Genomic DNA, 22,624 nt, shown 5'->3' on the forward strand with positions numbered 1-22,624 from the left:
TGCCAAGGCGCACGCAAGTACCCCTCAAGGTACCGGGACCGCCCCCCTCCCCCCCGCTACCCCGTTCCCCTAGCCAGTTGAGGCCGGCTCTGCACGGGAAGCACCCTAGCACATCCGAGAAAACCTCCTCCCGGCTCCACCCACGCTTCTCAACATGCGCGAGGCTACTATGGTCCATCCTTCTGCTGTACAAAGGGGAAACTGAGGCCCGATGAGGTGCAGGGACTTGCTGCTCCGCATCCACTCGGTGGCAGAGCTAGCACTAGGAAGAATGTAGGTAACAAAAGCATACAAGCTTGGTATACAGCTGCACGTGCTGAGCCGGGGACAGGCTGTGCCCTCTTCTGCTGCTGGGCGCCTAGTACGTCATTGCCGCTCCGGGAAACTTGAGGCGGGAAAGCCGACCCCGCGGGGCCCCCAGACCCGGCCTTCCTTCCCCCTCCTCTAGGCCCGACGGCGGGGTGGGGCCTCCGTCGGTGTCCGGCCCGTTCGGTGGCGATCCCGCCAACTCGGCCCGCGCCCCTCTCCCCAAAGTTAGGCGCGGGTCTCCCACCCAACCAACTCTGCGGGCCAGGGTCAGAGTGGGGCCGCAACCCGCCCGGGCCCCACCGCCCCCGCCTCGCCGATTCCTTTCTCTCCCCTCCCCCCGGGAGGGAGGAGGAGACTCCGCGGCCCTCCCTCGGCCCTCCCGGCGGCGGCCGCAGCAAGCCCCGTGCCCGCTCCGCCCAGCCGCGGCGGATCGGACGTCCGGAGCCCGCTGGTCGCCGGCCGAGGTGAGCGGGGGTTGGTAGTGCAGGGGGCCGAAAGCCACCGCGTCCCGGGAACTCCCTCCAGGCCGCGAACCTTCAGCGGGAGGGAAGGGGTTAAGTTGGAGGGCGTGCTGGAAGAGGAGCAGCGGGGACTCCCGCGTCCGCAGCAACCCCCAAACTCCAAGCAGAACTTCCTAGCCCCCTCCGCGGGCTCCCCTACCTCCGGAGCCCCAGCCTCAGGAGTGATGGGGCTTCGGGAGTTGGGGGAGGGGGGAGGGCAGGGCCGCCCTTGAAAAGCTGCGGGCGGGGGCCAGACCCCAGGGGGGCGGTGGCAGCGGGCGGGGGCGGAATTTGGACCTCTCCCGGGGGACCCAACGTGGTCACCATGGCGAATGCGGGACGGACGGGCGGCGCGGGCCAATCGGAGCACGACGCCCCTGGTGGCTGCCAATGGGGGGCCGCGCGGCGGGGTGGGCGGGACCGCGTCTCGCTGGGCCGGGAGACCCTCCTCCCTCATCCCGCCGCCGAAGTGCTGGGGAAGGGGAGAGGAAGTGAGGATTTAGGCGACTCTTGGTCGTGGGAGGCCAGAAAGGGAATTTCTGGAAGGAGTTGGGACAGGTGGAGCGACGGCTTAGTGTCATGAGAAGGGAGTGGGCCTCCGTTGTCCCACTATTACGATTGTGAGAACTGGTGATATCCTGCAAGCCTCCTTCCCCACCGGGGCTTCAGTTTCTCTGTCTTAAGTGTGGATTATATAGGGCTGTTGGGGAGGTAGGATTACTTCGTGTCGGCACAGATTCTGCCCACTGTTTAGACAAAGCTTTTAGGTATCTTGTTAGTGCCTCTCTCCATCTTACAAGTAAGAAAACAGCATCAGAGAGGGCGTGGCCTTGCAGGTATCAAACAGCATCACAGAGGTACAATTGGGGCTCCTGAGACGTCCGCTGTACTAGAGTGTATAGTTCAAGGAGTTGCTCAGAACCCCGGGGCTGGGGTCCACCCCATGAAAACCTCCCATCCTCTCCCAGCTGTGCTTGGCCTGATGACTGAGGACCCCATAGTGTAGGTGGTCCCAGGGGCACCTTGCCCCTCAGGTAATCATGACCCAGGAGGGGAGGCATCCAATCCCAGCAATCCAGCGACCCCACCCCCCCACCTGCCAACACACACCCAGTTTTGCTGCTGATCCTTGATGTGGACCAATAGCTGTACCTCTGGATCTCAGGTGGCCCATTTGTAAAAAAGGAGTTCTGATTAGTGGTCCAGGATATCTTTGGCTTCTCTGTCTGAGATGGAGTTACCTGGGAACTGATTAGGGGTGCCTACCCACCAGGGCTCAGGTTCAGCCTGCAGGCTCAGCTTGCCTCCCTGTCCTCTCCTGGAGGTCCAGTGATGGGAGCACGGGTGACAGGTCAGAGGGACAAGCGCCCACAGTTTGTGGGCTGACCAGCCTTGGGCCCTGCACTTATCCAATCAGGCTGTCCTCTGTGGTTTCCTGCTGGGCTCTGCTCCCTGCCCACAGCCAGGCCTGTGGCCACAGGCCAGCCCCACAGCCCCACCTGAAAGGTTCTGGGAAGTTATAGAGGGTTTCTGAGCTGGAGGAGGAGTTGGGCCATCCCATCCCACCCCACACCCACCCCAGCCCCCTAAGCTGGGCCCCATCTAGGCCTCAGCACTGCTTACTCTTCTTACTAGGTATGAGCCATCAAAACACTGTAAGGACAAAATAAACTTGTCCCCCTGCGAGTCAGTTAGACTCCTTCAGGTAAGAGGCCTGATCCTTGACCTGGCCATGAGATGACCTCTGACTTTGACCTTGGCTACAGGCTTTGACACCTACCTGTCTCAGAGCCTGACCCTAAAGTGACTCCTGATCCTTAGAATGGTGCAACCCTCCCCGATTACAGAGAACCCCTAGCTGTCCATCTTCTACCCATCAGCCTGGGAAGCATTAGTGCAGCATTTGCTGTATGCTGGGCCCTGTGCTGACAGCCAGTGAGTCCAGGATGCCCTTGTGGTTTCTCAGTGTGGCCACTGCTGAAGAACAAGGAGGTGCCATTTTGGGAGCACTAACATACTCTTTGTATGAGGTTGGGGAAGGCTACCCAGGGGATCATTACCCAGAGGTATGTCCTAAAGGATGTGTAGGAGGTACTGCTAGAGAAAGGAGAAAGAACATTACAAACAGGTCCACTAGAAGCAAGGGCCACCGGTCACTTTGTCTAGACGAGGCTGATGAAGGCCTTGCCTGAGGCAAACATCCAGTCAAAACATTCTTCTGTTCTGGCCAGCAGCTGCCTGGAGCAGTGAGGATGACTGTGGGGCTGGGGTTCAGGAGCTCTTGAGTCCCATGTGGACCTGTGCATGCTTGCTAAGTCACTTCAGTAGTGTCCTACTCTTTGCAACCCTATGGGCCGTACAAAGCCCACCATGCTCCTCTGTCCATGGGATACTCCAGGCATGAATACTGGAGTGGGTTGCCATGCCCTCCTCCAGGGGATCTTCCCAACCCAGAGATCAAACTCACATCTTTTATATCTCCTGCATTGGCAGGTGGGTTCTTTACCACTAGTGCCACATGGGAAGCCTTCCCAGGTGGCTCTGCTACCCAGTTAAGGGGATGTGAAGCCATGGTTCTGCTTTCTGCTCTCCACCCCGCCAGCCAACTTTGAGCACATCCTGTGTGCAGGGCCTGTGCTAGTGGCTCCGGGTGGCACAAGTGTCCTGCCTGGGTTGGGGAGGCCTGAACTGCAAGAGGAGAGAGGGCAGCTGGCCAGGTCTGGTTCTGGAAGGTTGTGGGGATATACTCCCCTGGCAGAGTGGGGCTGGGGAGACCAAGGCATTTCCGGGAGGGAGGTTGTGGAATTGAGCCTGAAGGCTGGGTGGGGTTTCGGAGTCTGAGCGGGGCATCCCAAGTAGGGGATCAGGCTGAGCAGAGATCCTGAGGGTTTGAGCAGGAATAGACCCGTCTGGCTGGTGCTGGGGGTGGGGGGTGGGCACAGGAGAGGGGAGGGTGAGTGGGAAGGACTTTCTGGGCCTGTGGAGGCTGGTCCCTCCTCCACCTGCTCCATAGGGAGTGGTGACACCCTGCAGGAATCAGGAGGCCACCCCGCACACATACTCACATCCCAGGGGAGGAAGACGCTGATCCTGGTGACGAAGGGCAGGCGGGGTAGGCAGTGGGAGCCAGTCTACAACTGCCAGCTGAACCTCCATGTGGCGTCTCTCTTGGTGAGTGTGTACGTTACCAGGGCTTGATGTGTGTGTGTCTGCCCCTAAGGCTGTGTTATGTCAGTGGGGTGGGGGTAGGGGTGAGGGGGAAGCATTGCTAGGCAGAGACAAGCTGCCCTTGAGTGTGTACGCAGGGTTCCTGGTGTGTCCAGGGGTGGGCTTCTCCAGAAGACTAACCTTGGGACCCCCCCCAACCCCCATCCATTTATACATGTGTGCACACACACCCTTCAGGGGACCTGGGCCTGTAGGAAGAAAGGCAGGAGGCCCGTCCAGAGCCCCTCTGACCCCCACTCCTCCCCACCCCCTCCCTTGAGCGTGGGTGCCTGGAAGCCATTAGGGGCCTGGGTGGCGCCTGCCCTGGCCCTGCACGACAGGCTTGGGATTCCTGGAAGGAGCAGGCCACCCCTCCCCGCCAAGCCCCATTCAGCCCTGGCAGCTCCCAGAGGCAGAGAGGATGTGGCAGCAGCCCCCTCCCTGCCGCCCTCTCGGTTTAGGGGCTGCAGGAAGGGCCCAGCAGACAGGGGCCTGGCCCCAGGGACCCCCACCTCTCGAACCCCCATTCCCAGCACAGCTCTGGCCTCTGGCGAGGCCACCGGGCTGGCACTCAGATTTCCTGCCTCCTTCCCCTCCCCCGCAGGCTCTCACATTGTTTTTCTTTTCCAAGAGCTTCTCCATGTGGAGCTCGGCCAGGAAACTGGGGAGAGGAGGGCTGCGAGTGTCCGTATATGTGTTCGTGTGTGTGTATATGTGTGTGTGTGCATTTGTCTGTCTCAGGGATGAGTATGTATCTTTGCGTGTCTCTATGTGTATCCGTGTGGGCATATGTATGTCTTCAGGTGTGTCTGTGACTCTATCTACAAGGAAGCATCTCTCTGAACATATATATAGTTCTTGTGTGTGCCTATGGGGCCACCTCCGTGTATGTGTCTGCCTGCCCACGTCTTTATCTATATTTACATGTATGGGGTTGCTTGTGTGTCTGGGTGTGCGCATGTCTGTGAATGCACGTGGGATCTAGGCCAGTCACCTCATTGCACAGGTGGAAAGACAGAGTCACAGTGGGTACTCAGCCTTCCAGGGATCCCTTGGGGAGTCGGGTGTACAGGGAACTGGAACCTAAGCCCAGAGGGCTGTGTCTGGGGGCGTAACCTAGTCTGTGCAGGTGTTACTGGGGTTGAGATAGACATGTTTGTACATACGGAACTATGGGTGGTGACACGGCATCACCACTTACTCAAAATATCCCACAGTTGGATGGTTAAAATGCAAATCTCCGGTCCCACACCTACTGAACATGATTCTCTGAGGAGTGAGGTCCAGGAACTGCATTTTAAGCAAATGTCCAGGTGAATCTGAAGGACTTCTTGCTCTAGAAGCACTGGCCTCCCTCACCCCTCACTCCAGTTCTACCAGGGGAGAAACAGGCCCAGTATGGGGCAGTGGTTTAGATGAGGTTGATGACAGAGCAGGGACTAGAGCTGGTGCCTGGTGAAGGAAGACAGACAATAAACTAAGGGCAAACGCACTGGAGAAATACATTTGAATGGCCAAAAGTTTCATTCTGGTTTTTCCATAACATCTTAGGGGAAAAAACTGAAATAAACTTTTTGGCCAGTCCAGTAGTAGGATCACTGAGCCGTGCTAAGGAACTCTGACTGTAATAGTCATGAATTTAAATGAACACTGGTCCACAGTGGTGGAAAACCTGTGATGCCTGGTTATACGGGTGAAGGCAAGAGCAGGCAGAGCAGTGGAAGCAACCAGAGGCGGCACTGCCTGGAGAGACAAGAACAGTGAGGTAGCTGGAACACTGAGGGCATTTGGGTGGGTGTAGCAAGGAGAGAAGGAACAGGGTGGGCAGTGGGGACAGTGAACAAGTCAGGGAATCGATGAGTTTTTAGTGTTGGAGCCTTTGAGAGAGTGAGTTTGGAATTGACTGTAGAGAGGGGAGGGGTCGCAGCTACTGGTAATGGCAAAGGTGGTGGCCAGTGGCACGATCTGGTTTGTGTTTTTAAAAACTCACTCTGGCTGCTGCTCTTGAGGATGGATTTGAAGGAGGCAAAAGGGGACAGGGGGATGGGACAAGGAGTGGCTGCAGTCTCCCCAGTGGGAAATGATGGTGGTGGCCTGACAGGTTAGTGGTTGAGGATGAAGAAGGTAGGAGGATCCCCGTGATGGGTGGCAGACAGACTGACTGGACTTGGAGGTGGAGAGAAAGCCAATTCCAGGATATTCCCCACAGTGTGAAGAAGTAAAGAAGCACTCTTCTCCCGGAGAGGGCATCCAGAAGGAGGCTCCAGTTGTGGGGGGAATGGAGACAGGGAGTCCCATTTGACCAAGCTGAGTCTGAGTTGTCTGAGGGACATGTGAGTGGTTCTGGAGAGCAGCCCAGGCTGGGAGAGAGACTGGAGGTTACTGCGGACATGGAGAGATGGCTCAGGCAGGGGCAGCCAGGAAGAAGAAGGCGGCCAGGACTGGGGTCACGCCAGCACTGCAGGGATGAGCCCAGGTTGCCAACCCGAGAAGCTAATGGGGGACCACTGGAGAAGAGGAGGAAAACCCGGAGAACATCCTGGGAAGGAGTGATGCAAGAAAGCAGGGCTGGAAGGTGCCCAGAGCTAGAGAGGGCATACCTGCGAGAGCTGAGACATGCCCAGAGGGTAGGGCAGGGGGGTGGAGGCCAGGCTGGTAAGGCTTGATGAGAGAGGGCGAGGGAGGTGCACAGTGGGGAGACAGCAAGCATGGCCCACTCTGGATTGGCCTGGAAAGGGAAGAGACAGAGAAGGGAGGTGAAAGTGCCAGGAGAGACTTCAGCAGGGAGCAGGCTCCTTGGAGGGGGATCACTGGTTGGGGTGGGAGAAGCTGGATGGGGGGGCCTTTGACCCAAGGTGGGAGAGCCCCCCATCCTCTTCATGGCAGAGAGGAGGTAGCTGTGGGGCTAAAGGCAGGACAAGGAGGGAGTGCCAGCCTGATAGCTCCTCTTTTTACCACAAACTGTGACATTAGATGTGCTGCCGAGTGGGGGGCTTAGAGGCTGGAAAAGGGTGATGAAGGGACACAGCCAGACAGTATTGGGACACTCTTCCAGGATGCTGAGAGTCCCACCAGCAGTGCCCTGATGCGTCACCCAGAAAAGGAAGGAATAGCGATCAGGGCAGGTCTCAGGGGCTGCAGTGAGGCTCTGAGGGCCAGGCCCAGCTGAATGGGGAAGGAAGTATGAGATAGCCCAAGGAGCTGTTGGTGGTCAGCATGAAGCCACTCTGAGGCAGAATGTGGCAGACTGGGGACAGAGCGGGCATGTGTCTCACTTATTTTAAAAGGGATGTGGCCAACGAACAGCAGAGCTCAGTGGTTGGCATGGGGAGACACCTCACCACACTGCACCCCTATCTAGACCCCAGTTTACTTCCATCATACCACCAGCACATGCACGTATTCACCAAACCCACGCCAGTGTTTGGACTTCTGGTTGGTGTATCTGGATCAACTCCAGGGCTTACTTTTGCTGAGTCTCCCTTTCCTCTTCAGTAAATGTCTATAGTTGCCCTTGAGTCTGTTGAGAGGATAGCTTACATAGGCATGGCCTGTAGTTGGCCCTCCATAAATGTCATTATTATTGTCATCATGTGCTGGGACAAAGACCAACAGCCAGCCATCCCCTGCCCTCAGCAAACTCATAGCCTGGGGTGAAGATGGGGTGCTCACAGGGACACAGAAAAATAGTACAGCGAGGCTGGCTGGTGGAGACCTGGGCAGGGGCTGACCACCTGGCCTGAAGGGGTCCTGGAAAACCTCTTGGAGAAGATGCTATTTCAGGTAAGTTTTAAGGATGGGAAGAGTCAGCCCAGCGCAGGAAGAGGCTGGGAGGGACTCCTGGCAGCAGGGCCAGCATGGAAGCACATAGCATTCCGGGTGGAGAGCGGTATAAGCCATTCAATGTGTGAGATGGGACCTGAAGGTCAGGGACAGCAGATCAAGGTTTCAGATCATCCGTGGCTGCTCCAGGGTGAAGCGACTCAAGGGGGTTATCTGGAGGCCCGTGAGGAAGCGGCTGCAGGCCCTGGCTCACCATTCCAGCCTCACTGGGGCTCCTGGAGGCGACCAGTTGCACTCCTTCCACCTTTGCCCATGCTGTTCCTTCTACCGGGCGAGCTGTTCCCTTCGCTTCCCATGGCTGAGCTTAAGGATATGGGCGGTTGGTGGCCACCTCCAAATAATGGTTGTGTTCTCCCACAGGTCGGAGGGAGCGACCCCTCCCCATAGCCCGGAGAGCAGCCAGTAGCAGTGGCCATCATGCACAGTGGTTTCGCATCTGCTACGCGTCCCCCGCGCTTCCTCTGAGTTCGGGACTTCCAGCCCAACACCCACGAGCCTGCCCGCCCCCACGGCCACGCCATGAGCCACGGGCCGAGCCCACGGCTGGCCGAGTCCCCGCAGCTGTCCAAGGGCAGCCTCCTGACCATCCTGGGCAGCCCGTCGCCCGAGCGCATGGGGCCGGCCGACTCGCTTCCGCCCACGCCTCCCAGCGGCACGCCCTCGCCAGGGCCGCCACCTGCGCTGCCGCTGCCGCCCACGCCTGCACTGCTGGCCGACGGGGACTGGGAGAGCCGCGAGGAGCTGCGGCTGCGGGAGCTGGAGGAGGCGCGCGCGCGGGCGGCGCAGATGGAGAAGACCATGCGCTGGTGGTCGGACTGCACCGCCAATTGGCGCGAGAAGTGGAGCAAGGTGCGCGCCGAGCGCAACCGCGCGCGCGAGGAGGTGCGTCAGCTGCGCCAGCGCCTCGACGCGCTCACCAAGGAGCTGGCGGGGGCTCGGCGCGAGCGCCAAGAAGCGCAGGGCGAGAGCGAGGCGCGGGGCCGCGAGCTGGCGCGGCTGCGGGGCGCCCGGGGAGGCGTGGACAGGACGCCCGATGGGCCCGAGACGGAGCCGGAAAGGGAACAGGAGCCGGTGCCGGTGCGCGACGTGGGATCCGGATGCGAGAGACCGCAGGGCAGCCAGGTGCGCGGCGAGGGGCGGGGCTTCTGGGCGGAGCCTTCGCGCTGGGGTCCGGAAGTGGGAGGGGCTGATTGACCCGGGCGGGAGCGGTGGCTGTAGGGCTCAGAAAGGGAAAGGGCCTGGCACTTGGGTAGGTATCACACCTTCTGGGATTCAGGCTCTGCCCTGCAGGGCCCCAGGTTACCGTCCTCCCACAGACCCCAAGGGCAGAGTGTCCCTGATTATGGTGGTCCCGCCGCTCCCATACCTGCTGCTGCTGCTAAGTCACTTCAGTCGTGTCCGACTCTGTGCGACCCCAGAGACGGCAGCCCACCAGGCTCCCCGGCCCTGGGATTCTCCAGGCAAGAACACTGGAGTGGGTTGCCATTTCCTTCTCCAATGCATGAAAGTGAAAAGGGAAAGTGAAGTCGCTCAGTCGTGTCCGACCCTCAGTAATCAACAAAACCAACAAATCATCCTCTCTGAGCAGGAGCAAGTTGTAAGAACTTACCTCAAAGACATCCATTAGTCGCAGAGCTGAATCCCTTCATTTATTCAATTTAGAGAAAGGAGTAAACATTTTAACAGGTGTCTTATCAAAGCTGAGGGATTGGGGGTAGGGAGTGTCAGGACAATGTGAGCACAGAAGGAGGTACCTGAGCCAGGCTCTGAGGAGGGAGCTTCACCGAAGCTTTTCTAGAAGCGGTCCCATTTAAGCTGAGATAGGAGGAATTGAGGAGAAGGCGATGGCACCCCACTCCAGTACTCTTGCCTGGAAAATCCCATGGATGGAGGAGCCTGGTAGGCTGCAGTCTATGGGGTCGCAAAGAGTCGGACACGACTGAGCGACTTCACTTTCACTTTCCACTTTCATGCATTGGAGAAGGAAATGGCAACCCACTCCAGTGTTCTTGCCTGGAGAATCCCAGGGACGGGAACCTGGTGGGCTGCCGTCTCTGGGGTGGCACAGAGTCGGACACAACTGAAGCGACTTAGCAGCAGTAGCAGCAGCAGGAGGAATTGATGGTGAAAAGTGCAGGAATGCATTACAGGTGATGGAAATTCTGTGCAAATAGCGAGAGGCTGAGAGTGCTTGGTAAATCTGGGAAAAGCCTCCGTCTTTCCATGGGCACCCTTACAAAATGCTAGGCTCTGCATACACACTATCTAGTTAATTCTCAGGGCAACCCAGGAAATACTGGCTTTACAAATGAAAACACTGAGGTGCTGAGAGGTTAATTACCAGTGGCTCCCAGCTGGTGACTGGAGTCGCTGGGAGTTGACCCCAGATGAACTTCTCAGCCCATGGTGATAATAATTAGGCCATCTGGAACATTAATGATATGTACGGAGGGCAGCCTCCTCTGAACAAGCAAGACTCACCTGAAGGCTGTCTAGGGACAGAGTCCAGGCTCAGGTTGCTCCCAGCTCCATCCCCAGTCAGGCCAGCTCCTAAGATTCTTAGCTGCCCTCTCTCCTCTCCTGCCTGTGGGCTAGAGTGGGCACTGCTGCCTCCTGGTGGCTGCAGCCCCCTTCGCCGGGGCCTGACTGGTGCAGGTGACATTCCTTGCTCTTCTTTGGGGCAGAGAATGAGCCTCTGTATATCAGCCAGCCTCGGACACTGTTCCTGTCCTCTCTGTGTTCGGTTATGAGTCACCCCAGGAGGTAGCAGGTACCACGTCAAGAGCTCGGAGGATGCAGCCTGAGTTTGTTTTCCAGCCCAGTCATGTCTGTGCTCTGTGACCCTCCAGCAATTCCCTTCTTCCCTCCCTGGTTCCTCAGTTGGGAATTGGAGCTTTGGACCAGATGGCCTCAGAGGCCCCCACCCAGACAGTCTGAGATAAAAGAGGAGTAGAATTTCACTCCTCAGGCCCATTGTCCTAGTCTTGATAGGGAAACTGAAGGTCAGTCGAGGAAGGGACCAGCCCAAACTCATCTGGAATGACTGTGGGAGAAGCCAGGCTGGGACAGAGGCCACGGGCATCTTGGATCTGTGGTCAGAGGCAGGCCAGGGGGCAGACAAGGGCAGAGGGGAAGAGGAGCCTGACAGGGAGGAAGAGGGCTCAGGGTTGTGTTAATCAACCCTTACTGCTTTCTGTCTGGGAGCTGGTTCTGCTCTCAGAGGCCGCCTTCCTGTGCATCTTTTATTATTGTGGTTTAGTCGTTCAGTGGTGTCTGACTCTTTTGTGACCCCATGAACTGTAGCCCGCCAGGCTCCTTGTCCGTGGGATTTCCTAAGCAAAAATACTGGAGTGGGTTGCCATTGCCTTTTCCAGGGGATCTTCCCAATCCAGAGATTGAACCTGAGTCTCCTGCACTGGCAGGCAAATTCTTTACCACTGAGCCACCAAGGAAGTCCATGCATCTTTTACCATGTCACTTATGTTTCAGGTGATCCCACTGAAAAGTGGGATCTTTGAGCAGGAATCCCTTTTGAGGGAATCTCGTCCTTATTCCTTGTAGGAATCCCTGCTTCTGCATTCATCAGTGTCCCACCAAATATTTGCATACTTCCAGCAGCAGAGAACTTACCACCTCTTCTGGGGAATCTTCCAGGATTCAGGGAATCTGAGTGGCTGACTCTGTGCATTTCTAAGTAGCGAAGGGGGAGGGTGTGGCCCTCCCTCTCCAGGGGTGGAGAGACAGGCAGCAGAAGAGGAAACGGGGGTCCAGAGGACTGTGTGACTTGCCCACGATTACCCACCAAGCTAATGCCAGGCCCTGGACCTGGGAGAGGCCATGATGAAGGTCAAGAGGGTGAGGACTCAGCGATCATTAGTCCAGCCTCTGCCTGGGTCCCCATAGGAGCTCGAGCTGATGGAGAGCCTGCTGAAGAACAGACCAGAGGAGCCAGAGGGCTGCTGGGAGGTGCGCAGCGCGGGGGCCGGGGCCCCACGGGGCAGCTCGGGCCGCCAGGAGCGCGGCCGCCTGCCCTGGGAGGACACCACCGTCGAGGAGGATGCCTCCAAGCTGACCGCCCTGCGGCTACGGCTGGATGAGTCCCAGAAGGTGCTGCTCAAGGAACGAGAGTGAGTCCCGGGAGGCAGGCAGGGGCTAGGGGGCGGGCCAGGCTGTACCAGGGCCTCCTCGGAATCACAGAATGAAAATCCATGTCACAGAGGTGAGACTCAATGAAAGGGAATGGGGCTTCCCCTTTGAGTCCCATCGATTCTTGGGACTTGAAAACAGTGGTACGGTACCCAAGGACCCAATATGAGGGCTTTTTAAAATTAATTCAACTAATATGTGTCAAGGATCTGGGTCAGGCACTGTGCTCGGTGGGGATACAGTTATCCATGAGACCAGCAATCCCTGCCATCGTGCAGGGAGAGTGCCGTGGGCGAAAATCAAAGCAGGGAAGGAGGGATAAGGGGACTGAGGGGTGGAGGCTGGGAATTTGGTTTTGGACATTTTGAGCTTGATTCAGCAGAAAGGCATTTGGGGATGTGAATGAGTCTATAGAGTTCATGAGACAGGTCTGGGCTGGAGGTAGAAATTCAGGAGTCATCAGCGAATAGATGATGCTGAAAACCATGAGCTCGGGTGAGAGTGGATAGGCCAGAGGTCAAAGGATGGGGCCCTGGAGCCAACCAGCTATAGAATCAGAGGAAGAAGGAGGCAGCAAAGGATACAGGAGGAGGGAGCCAGTGAGGGGGAAGAGGAAGCAGGAGGAACCGTTTCATGGATGAGGGAGCAGTCAGCTGGTAAAGTCGGAAGAGGACTGAGCACTGACCAGTGGATTTAGGACTTGGAGGTCACCAGTGACCTTGATTGGTCATTTTTGCCTGATTATGTTGAATATTTAGTAACACCCCCTTTTCCATCCAGAAATTAAACACAAAGATGGTATAAGATAACTACACACAGAAATCTTTTAAAAATCAACACAGTGCCCCTGTGAAGGTAGAAGCAGAGATCATGGCCATGCTCCTGCAAGCCAAGGAGCACCAGCTATTGCCACCAGAAGCCAGGGAAGAGGTATAGGACAGATGTCCTCTCACCACCCTCGCGTGGAACCAACACCTTGGTCTTGGACTTGAAGCCTCCAGAACTGAGATGCTGCATTTCTGTTTAAGCCCAGTGAACAAAAATCAACCTGTTGTACTAACTGAAATGTAAAGTGATACTAAACTCAGAATGGGAGGCCAGCATGGTGTGGGGGTTGGTCATGAAACACTACATAGGGCCAAATACCCACGGCGCCTCCTGCACATTCAGGGCAGAGTGAAGGGTGAGGGGCGTGAGAGCGGTTTATGGGACTCCCACCCAGTGATGGTGACAGGAAGGGACTCCTCCTTCAGAGAGTCACTGGAAAGTGTTTTCCAGCTTTTCTGACTGCAAGCTGTGTGTTCACACCAAGTCAGCATAAAACAGATAGAGGGCAGTGGAGGTATTATTTGATGGATGAGCCCAGGGCCTGGTGCCCTGGAGAACCAGTCACTCCCCACAGCAGGGGCTGGACTCCCACAGTTGTGTGGAGGGTGGAGCTCCAGGAGATCGCACACCCAGGTTGCCTGCCACAGAGTGGGGTGCTAAGGCCTGGAGCACGCAGCAAACCACCAGAAGCCAGGGAAGCGGCATAGAACAGATTACCTCTCACGACACCTTGGTCTTAGACTTGGAAGGGACTGGAGGACTATGCAGGAGGACTCAGCAGAGGGCCCCAGTGGGCTCACCCCCACGTCTCCCCTCCCCAGGGATAAAATGGCACTGAGCAGGAACATCGAGAAGCTGGAGGGAGAGCTCAGCCAGTGGAAGATCAAGTACGAGGAACTGAGCAAGACCAAGCAGGAGATGCTCAAGCAAGTGAGTGTCAGAGACCAGGGTGGGCTTCCTGGAGGAAGCAGTACTGTGTCATTGAATTTCAGCAGTGGGAAGGGGAGAAAGAGGGGAATTCAGTCATTCACTGTCAAGCCCCAGCCCTATGCCATGTGGTGATCTGTGGACTGGGGCAGGAGGTGGAGGAGGGGTTGTGGGGAGAAGGCCAACAGTAACCAGGTAGATAAATTCAGAAACTGTGAAATTCAAAACACAATTAGAGAGATGAGGTGGTGGGTCATAGAAAGGTCTCTCTAAGAAGGTTACACAAGGCAAGACCTAAAGTGATTAGAAGAAGCCACTGTTGAGAAGAGGCAGGGGGCAGAGTTCCTGGCAGAGGGCACAGGAAATGCAAAAGTCCTGAGTCCAGACAAGCCTAGTGTGTTCAAGAAATAGAGGCCAGTGTGGCTGGAGGGTAGTCAGTGAGAGATGAGATTGTAAGGGGATCCCACTGGCCTTGTAGACCAAGACAAAGAGGAGTCTGGATGTTCATTGGGCACATGGTATGAGATCTTGCTAGAGCCTCACAGCAGTCAAGGAAACACATTTGGTGTCCCCATCTTACAGATGAGGAAACTGAGACTCTAGCTGGCAGAGAGGAAATTCCAGCCCTGCAGTTTGGGAACTCCTGCATGCTGGGGTCAGGCTGGGCTTCCCTTACTGCTTCCCTGTGCTCACCCTGATGGCCACCAGAGGGCGCAGCCACCCTGCTTTTCCAAAAGGTGGGTGGCTCACAGACCCCAGAGCCTGAAACTGCCCTGGAAGATTGGTCTTTAAGTAGAATCTCTTTAAGGAATCTCCTAAAATAAAGCTTCCCAGACCCTGCCCTCACTCTCCTGAGTCAGCATCTTTGGGGCTTAGGTCCAGGAATCTGTTTTTTTAATCTTTTCAAATTGTGTAATCATTTGAAGAAATGTGGGATCCAACTGTGCAGTTTTACAGATACTTAACTATAAAGATTCTCATTAGTATCTGGGTTTTTTTTCCCATCAACATTGCATATTTAAGGTTCATTCATGCCATTGCAAAGAGCATTCCTCTGACAATTTTCCCTGCTCTACAACAGGGACTCTGTACTATTTTAGATCACCCCAGGCAATTCTGATGTGACCAGCCCCCCACCCACAGGCAGATCCCCTGGGTGTGTTCAGCCAGTGTTCACTGAGGGTGCCCAGGCCATACACAGATACGAAGGCGGACAGACAGACATGCTGTCTCCTGTGCTCACATTCTTGGGGAGGTAGGGGGATGGAGAAGCACCCCTTCTAGGCAGGGAGGACAGGAGAGGCCTCCCTGAGGAGAGGGCATTTAGGCCAAGACCTGAGAGTGAGAAAAGTCAGCCCTTCAAGATACCTCTGAAAGAGGGCAGCGAGCAGAGGGAACCGCCAGTGTGAAGCCTGCAATGGACAGGAACTTGTGCATTTGAGGACTAGAGAGGAGGCTCAGGGACCTCTGGGGAGGAGAGTGGGCGATGCGGTTGATGGGAGATGGCTTTGTGGGACCATAGGGACAGGTTGGTTCTTAGGGAACCTGGGGTTGGGGATATGATTGGCTGTATCTTTTTTTAATTAATCAGTTTATTTTTTGGCCGCACAGAGTGGCTTACTTATAGGATCTTAGTTCCCCAACCAGGGATGGAACCTGTGCCCCCTGAAGTGGAAGCTCAGAGTCCTAACCACTGCACCACCAGGGAATTCCCCTGGGTTTATCTTTTTTTTAAGATTAAGAAAAAAGGGCTACTGTTGCGAAAAATGGGTTTATAAGAGAAGGTCAGGGGGCAGGAGGGGGCACCCAAGAATGGACACTGGGAGGCTGGATGATAATCAGGGAGAAGGTGAGAGATGTCGGAGGAGGCAGATGCGTTCAGATTCAGGGTCTGTTCTGGATACCCCGTGGCCATTTGGGCACCACATGAGACTCCTTGCTGAGCCCTCCGGCACCAGCGCCCACCCCTCCCTGGAGCTAGTGGTCCTCACCTAACCAGCCTGTGCTGTATCACACAGCTCAGCATACTGAAGGAGGCCCACCAGGACGAGCTGGGCCGCATGTCCGAAGACCTGGAGGATGAGCTGGGTGCGCGTTCCAGCATGGACAGGAAGATGGCGGAGCTGAGGGGCGAGGTGAGACCACCGGCAGGGCCCTGGGTCTGGGGACGCCCGGGGGGCCCTGCCTCCATCAGTCATTCACTCACAGGAGGACAGGAACCAGCCACAGCCCTGGGTGCTCCAGTCTGCAAGGGGTGGGCCTCTCTTGCTCACACCCCGTGCGCTGTGAAATAAGCCCGGGTTAATTATAGCTGCTGCAGCTGGACTTGCTTCCTGGAGCCAAAACAACTGCCGGAGGAGGTGGGGAGGGGGAACCTCCCGCTCAGGCCGTGCTGTGCCCCTCCCTGTGGACCCCTCCCGCGGTCCTGCCCTGTTGCAGATGGAGCGGCTGCAGGCGGAGAACGCTGCCGAGTGGGGTCGCCGGGAGCGGCTGGAGACGGAGAAACTGGGCCTTGAGCGGGAGAACAAGAAGCTGCGGGCGCAAGTCGGGGACCTGGAGGAGGCGCTGGCCCGGCGTCGGCGGCAGACGGCCAGCGCGCTGGACTGCGACCTGCGGGCAAGCCAGGCTGCGCTCTTTGAGAAGAACAAGGTGGCGTAGTGAGGGGGCCGCAGCCAGGGCCGGGGCAGACCACCTCCTGGGCGTCCAGCTCCAGACTGCAGGGGGCCAGGGACCCTTGAAGTAACGACTACAGACGGAGGAGGTGATTGCCTGGCAGCGGCTCCTCCTGGGCACCCGCTGTGGGCCAGGCTCAGTGATACCACCATCATGGCTGGGTTTGTGGGGCACCACTGTGGGCCAGGCTCCCTGCTGGTGCTTTTTGCCCGTGCTATGGAGAATACTTGGTGACGTAGTGGTAAAGAATCCACCTGCCAAGCAGGAGATGCAGGTTTGATCCTTGGGTCAGGAATATCCCCTGGAGAAGGAAATGGCAACCCACTCCAGTATTCTTGCCTGGGAAATCCCATGGACAGAGGAGCCTGGCAGGGTACAGTCCATGGGATCACAAAGAGTCAGAGACAACTGAGCAACTAAACACAACAACATCACTTAATCCTTTCAACAGCCCTTTTATCGGTCCAACAAATGTTTATTGAGCTCCAGCTGTGTGTAGGCCTTGTTCTAGGTGGTGGGGACACAGCCGTGAACAGACAGGAGGGACGTGGCCTCCCCTCGTGGAGCTGATAGCTGAGGGAGATATAGACGTTGCTCCCTCCGTCACACACCTATGCTGGTCACACAGCTCCGTGGCCGTGGCCGGGAGAGAGAAGAGGGGATGCCCGGGGACCTGGCTGAGGCCCAGGTCCTGGGAGGCTTTTCTGAGGCAGTGACGTTTAAGCCCAGGTCTCCAGGGAGAGTAGATGTTGACTGGCAGTGGACTGACTCCAGGAGGAAATTTGGAAAATAATGTGAATGAATGTCCCATGGTGACAGGGACCTGGAGCTTTGGAGGAACAAGGGAGGCTGCTGTGGCTGGAGGGGAGCAGGCAAGAGGGATGTGGTAGGTGAGGCAGGAGGCCTGAGTCACCTTTGAAAAGTGAGAGGTAGGTGAGAGCAAGTTGTGGCTCTGAGCGCTCACTGGCTGCGGGGTGGAAGACGGATGAGAAGGCAAGTGGATGGGGAGTCTGGGCCATTCCTGGGGGCAGCGGGAGATGATGGAGGCCAGGACCAGGCTGAGGTTGGTGGACATGGAACAAAGAATGGATTCAAGAGGCCATTTCACAAATGTGAAGACTGAGGGCTCAGAGAGCTCCCAGAGCTCAGGTGTGGACAGCTCCTCTCCTGGCTGCTCATCTTCTTCCCAGCCATTCTGGCATCAGATCTCTTTGCTTCCGAAATGCACTCTTCAGCTGACCCAGAGCTTTAATGCCATTTTGATACATCAAAGAGTCCTGACTTTATCCCTCCCCAGAAAATGAGACTCAGCTCAAGTAGCCTACTGCACACCTCATGTCATCTCCAGCAGGCACCCCAGAGTTCCCCGTCCAGAATGGAGCCAGCAATTCCACCCACCTCTCCCCTCATCAACCCCAGGCTTTCTCACCTCACTAGATGGCACCTCTAGCCTCCAGCTCCTCACCCGACTCTAGTGTTGGCATTTCAGAGAGGTTCCAGGGAGAAGGGACCCCAGTACCCCCAGAACCACCTGACCTCGTGGACTTCCCGGCATGAGCCCTCCTCCGTCTCCGCTCTCCTGCAGGAGCTGGCCGACCTGAAGCACGTGCACGGCAAGCTGAAGAAGCAGTTCCAGGAGAAGGTGGCGGAGCTGGCCCATGCCAACCGGCGGGTGGAGCAGCACGAGGCTGAGGTGAAGAAGCTGCGGCTGCGAGTGGAAGAGCTCAAGAAGGAGCTGGCCCAGGCTGAGGACGAGGTGAGCACCAGCCTGCAGACCTCAGCTGGGGTCGGTGGGGGTGGAGCTGCAGGGCCCTCCTGTGTCACTCCGTGCTGGGTCCCCCGTGCCTGGTACAAGCCTGACTCTCGGGAGGCACTCAGGAGAGAGTGGGTGGGTGACAGGTGGTGTGTGGGTAGGAAGATGGGAAGAGAAATGGACAGATAACGTAGATGAGTGGTTGAGTAGATTAATGAATGAATGAGTGGGTGGATGTGGAGTTGGTTAAAGGGACAGGATAACACCATGGATGGATGAACAGATGGATGAGGGGATAGATGGACAGATGGTTGGGAGAGAGGAGAGATGGATGAGATGTAACAACAGATGTCTGATGGGTGGTTGGATGAATGGATGAAGGGGTAGGTAGATAGATGGGTGGATGAATGGATATGTGGAAAGATGGATGACTGAGTGGGTAGTGGAAAGGTGGACAGACAGCTGACTTTCAGTGGGTGGAAGAGTGAATGGACCGAAGGAAAGAAGGCAGAAGGATGGGTAGATGGGAAGACGGGTTTGGAAGAGTGGAAGGACACAAAAGTTGTATGAACGGGTGGCTGAATAGATCAATGGCTGGTGAGTGGGTCGGTGGGTGTCTCCATAGGCAGATGGATATTTCCATGGATGAATGGTCAGGTGAACAGATTCATGGGAATATATGGGTAGGTGAGTTGATGGATGGATCAGTAGCTTGGGGCATTGGAGTGTGGGTGGATTTGGAAGGGAGAGGCAACAGGCAAGAAGAGGCAAAAAAGGGATGTTCTACTGGAGGAGCTGGGCCTCAGTCTAGGCCTCAAAGGAGAGACAGGGATTGCTCTCCAGGAGGATCGTCCTCACAGAGGAACGGCAGGAGTGGCTGGTCCTCAGCAGACGGCAGGGCAGGTTGGCCCAACCCAAGGTAACTCCTATGCTCTTGGCTCCGTTCACCCCCACAGTTGGACGAGGCCCATAACCAGGCGCGGAAGCTGCAGCGGTCGCTGGACGAGCAGACGGAACAGAGCGAGAACCTGCAAGTGCAGCTGGAACACGTGCAGTCCAGGTGGGCCCAGCGTGCCGCCCCAGGGGTGAGGACTCCCGGCCGGGGTGCACAAACAGGCAAGGGTGCTTCCAGCCCAGGGAGGCCCAGGGTCGGGGTCAGGGCTCCAGCCGAATGGGCCTAGAGGGGAAGACAGGGAAGGAAGAGATCCGGACGTCCTGGGGCCAGAATCCTGTCCCCTCCAAGCAGGAAGGGCCAGGGCTCGGAAACCAGGGAAGGGAGTGCAGGAAGTAAGACCAGCTGGGAGCCTGGGAGTTGTGTCCTGCAGTCAGCGGATATAGAGGGAGCAGCCAAAGAAGTCAGGCCCAACACGGGGCAGCAGGGAGGGCGGGTGGATCTGGGCAGTCTCTGATGAGAAGGACAAGCAGCCTGCAAGGTCCTCAGGCTGGGGTGACTCTGGACCAGCTGGGATCTGTGGGATCCCAGCCCTGATGGCAGCCCAGACCCCTCAGCTGCAGACAGGACCCATCTGCCTCAGTGAGGGAGGACCAGGAGGTCTGGGGGCCCACCCAGCATGCTCTGCCTCCCACCCCATCCCAACACCCCAAGAGTGGCTCTCTCCCCCAGACTCCCCTTAGAGCTGGGGTATGTCAGAGAACATCTAGTCCAGGCCCCACCCCATTTCACAAGCTCCCACTTGAGACTGATTTCCTGTGCCAGGCCAGGCCCTTACTTCCATCCTCTTATTTCATGGAATAGACAGCACCCAGTCTCTGCTGCCAAGACTGCCTGGGTGGTGGGAACTCTGGCTCTGCACTAAGTAGCTGTGTTATTTTGGGCCACTTACTTAACCTCTTTTTTTTTTTTTTCCCAGAGTTTCCTCATCTGTAAAATGAGATTGATAACAGTTTTTATTACTTCTTGATTGTGGGAATTAAATAAGCTGATTTGTGCTTATAAAAGGACCAGGCCCATGATAAATGCTAAATAGTAGCGGAGCTTTAGTATCGGGGTCAGATATTGTGCCATGGTTGGATAGCATCACCAACTCAATGGACATGAGTTTGAGCAAACTCCAGGAGAGAGTGAAGGACAAGGAAAACTGGCGTGCTGCAGCCCATGGGGTCGCAAAGAGTCGGAAACGACTTAGCGATTGATCAACAACATTGTGCTTTAAGAACCACGCTCCTAGGAGAGACAGGAAGGAAAATTTTTTTCTCCCCCCAGGGGGCCGGCAAACAAGGAAACTAAGGCACAAGAGGGTTAAGGCCTTTCACCACCACACAGGTGGTGGGTGGTCAGGTCAGATTGCCTCCCTGGCCGTCTGCCACCTGAGCCCTTATTTGCAGAACATGTACTGTTAGATATGTGCTGAGTGTCTGTGGCTAAGAGCACAGACTGTGGAGCCAGACCTGATAGCTGTGTGACCTGGGGAGCCAAGGCTCAGTTTCCCCAGATGCTTGGGATGTTGCCTATGAAGTGTCGTGCGTGCAAGTCAAGCTCAGTGTCTGGCCAGCTCTGCCCACTCGACACCCCTCCCCGCCTCCCTCTGCCCCGCCACTCCAGCACATACCCCTCACAAGCACATACCCCTCATACCCGCCTAGCCTCAGGGCCTTCCCGCAGTTTTGGCCACATTCTTTGGGAGCCATAAACTCCCGAAATGGGCAGGCAGGCTGGCTCTGCCCAGGCTCTCAAGTGCTTCCATGAGGAGGGCGGGGCTGCCCAGGACCGCTGCCTCATCTTATTCCCCAACTTTTTGTGCTTTAATGTTCCAGGGACAGCTCACTAAATCACCAGGCAGTAATGGAGGCCCCTGCCCGCGCCCCTCCCCACCGTGTTAATAATTCATGCCTTCCAGTAAGATGCAGCCAGGCGGCTACTCCGCTGGGGGTGGGCGCGGGGAGCCAGGGAGGAGGGGGGATGGGCATTTCCTCCACTGGCTCTTCTTAGAGAAGTCTGCCTCGTAAATTTTGGCTTTAGGAATTTTAATGTGGGGAAGAACAAGGATGGAGGGCTTTCTCACTGACATTAGGGATGTAGGGGACTCAGAACCCCCACCCCTGGACTCTCTTCCTGTGGGCTTTGGAGCCTGGCTTGGGTTTAAATCCCAGCCGCGTTACCTTGAGCCGGCTGCCTCACCTCTTCAAGCTGTGCCCCCCACCCCACCCTACTCCAGAGCCAGCCATCCAGTTCAGAGCCCAGCCCCTGCTCGCTGTCGTCTGTGGGACTTAGTGCCTCAGTTTCCCTGTCTGTAAAATGGGAGTGACAGGAGCACCTCCCTCACTTCGGGGGCTTCTGGAAGGATGAAGTGAGACGAGGTAATGTTTGTGGAAGGCCCAGTCTGGTGCCTGGCAGCAGGAAGCGCTAGGGGAGGCTTAGCTGCTGTCAGCACCAGTGGATCAGGCTCGTCTCTGACCCGCCTGTCACCCCACCCCACAGGCTCCGCCGACAGCAGCAGAATGCCCCCCTCTTTGGGAAGATCCGCAGTGCTCGCTTTGGTGCCGAGGAGGCAGGGGACGGAGCCAGCGACCTGGACGAGGACGAGGACCTGCAGATCCAGGTGGCTTAGACCTGCCAGGGCTAGGCAGGACTGGGCGCCACCCCCCAACCCTGGGTGCCCAGGCTGCCCAGCCACTCGAACTGATGCAGCTGTCCGTGCTGACTCTGGGAGCAGACCCCAGTCCCTGCCACAGACAACTTCCTTCTCTCCCACGGTGGGCATTGATGGTCCCGCCTTACTGACACTCCATGGAAGGGAAGCCGTGGCCTACGCTTTTTATATATATATTTTTATATATATATATATATATGTCATATATATATTAGTATATATGCCTGGGGTCTTTGGACTTATTTGGTTTTATAGACACAGGACCACTCCAAGGCCCAGTCAGGTGCCCCCACCCACCCAGGACTTTCTTGCTGGGGGAGGGGGTGTCAAAGGAGAGCTGTTAGGGGCCTCCATCCAGGCTGCCTCTCTGGACCTTGGAGGTCTGGCAGGGGCTGTGACTGTTCATAGTACAATGTGATAACCCAGTCTTTTGTAATAAATGGAGTTCATGTTCTCAGGTGGAGTCCTGAGTGTGTGGCAGATGCAGGCACGCATGTGGGGGACAGACAGGATCAGCCTGCCCCGGCACCAAACCTGAGCTCGGGAATATTGATATGCAGTCACTTGAGTGACTTAATGAATGAATGTGAGAAAGAATGAATGAATGAACAGTGGAACTGATGAATGGTCTGGAATCCAGCTCCTGTGAGGGGAACGAGAAGGGATGGTGCATGTTTAATCTGCAGGAGACTTCAGTTCTGACTCCAGATGAATTCAGGTATCTGCTCTGGCCCTTACTGGTTGTGCAACCTTGGGGAAGTTACTTGTCCTCTCTGAGCCTCAGTTTCTCCATCTGTAAACTGTCTCATAGAGTCATCAGGAGAATT

At 56.6% G+C, this 22,624-nt stretch overlaps 1 protein-coding gene across 3 annotated transcripts; it reads left to right on the plus strand.

Moving 5' to 3' along the window:
• The first annotated feature begins 252 nt into the window (after positions 1–252).
• CCDC102A (coiled-coil domain containing 102A) lies at positions 253–22,254 on the plus strand. Of its 3 annotated transcripts, XM_070388373.1 has the most exons (10): positions 405–773; positions 3,843–3,980; positions 8,220–8,981; positions 11,763–11,986; positions 13,655–13,763; positions 15,779–15,895; positions 16,200–16,409; positions 18,019–18,189; positions 19,143–19,246; positions 21,626–22,254. In XM_070388373.1, exons 3-10 carry the CDS (start codon positions 8,379–8,381, stop codon positions 21,753–21,755), a joined length of 1,668 nt encoding a protein of 555 aa, XP_070244474.1. In that variant the 5' UTR covers positions 405–773; positions 3,843–3,980; positions 8,220–8,378; the 3' UTR covers positions 21,756–22,254. The 3 variants fall into 3 exon arrangements, with proteins under 3 accessions (XP_070244475.1, XP_070244474.1, XP_070244473.1); XM_070388374.1 differs by lacking the exons at positions 405–773; positions 3,843–3,980 and adding an exon at positions 253–273; XM_070388372.1 differs by lacking the exon at positions 3,843–3,980.
• Positions 22,255–22,624: the final 370 nt, after the last annotated feature.

This window comes from Bos mutus, chromosome 18, assembly GCF_027580195.1.
Source record: "Bos mutus isolate GX-2022 chromosome 18, NWIPB_WYAK_1.1, whole genome shotgun sequence".
In the NCBI taxonomy this organism is placed as follows: Eukaryota; Metazoa; Chordata; class Mammalia; order Artiodactyla; family Bovidae; genus Bos; species Bos mutus.

Bases quoted from the DNA above. Each gene is read 5' to 3' on its own strand.
- CCDC102A (XM_070388374.1), top strand. From the start codon at position 8,379: ATGAGCCACGGGCCGAGCCCACGGCTGGCCGAGTCCCCGCAGCTGTCC. The intron at 13,764-15,778 runs GTGAGTGTCAGA...TGTATCACACAG, and splicing joins AGCAGGAGATGCTCAAGCAA to CTCAGCATACTGAAGGAGGC. The intron at 18,190-19,142 runs GTGAGCACCAGC...TCACCCCCACAG, and splicing joins TGGCCCAGGCTGAGGACGAG to TTGGACGAGGCCCATAACCA.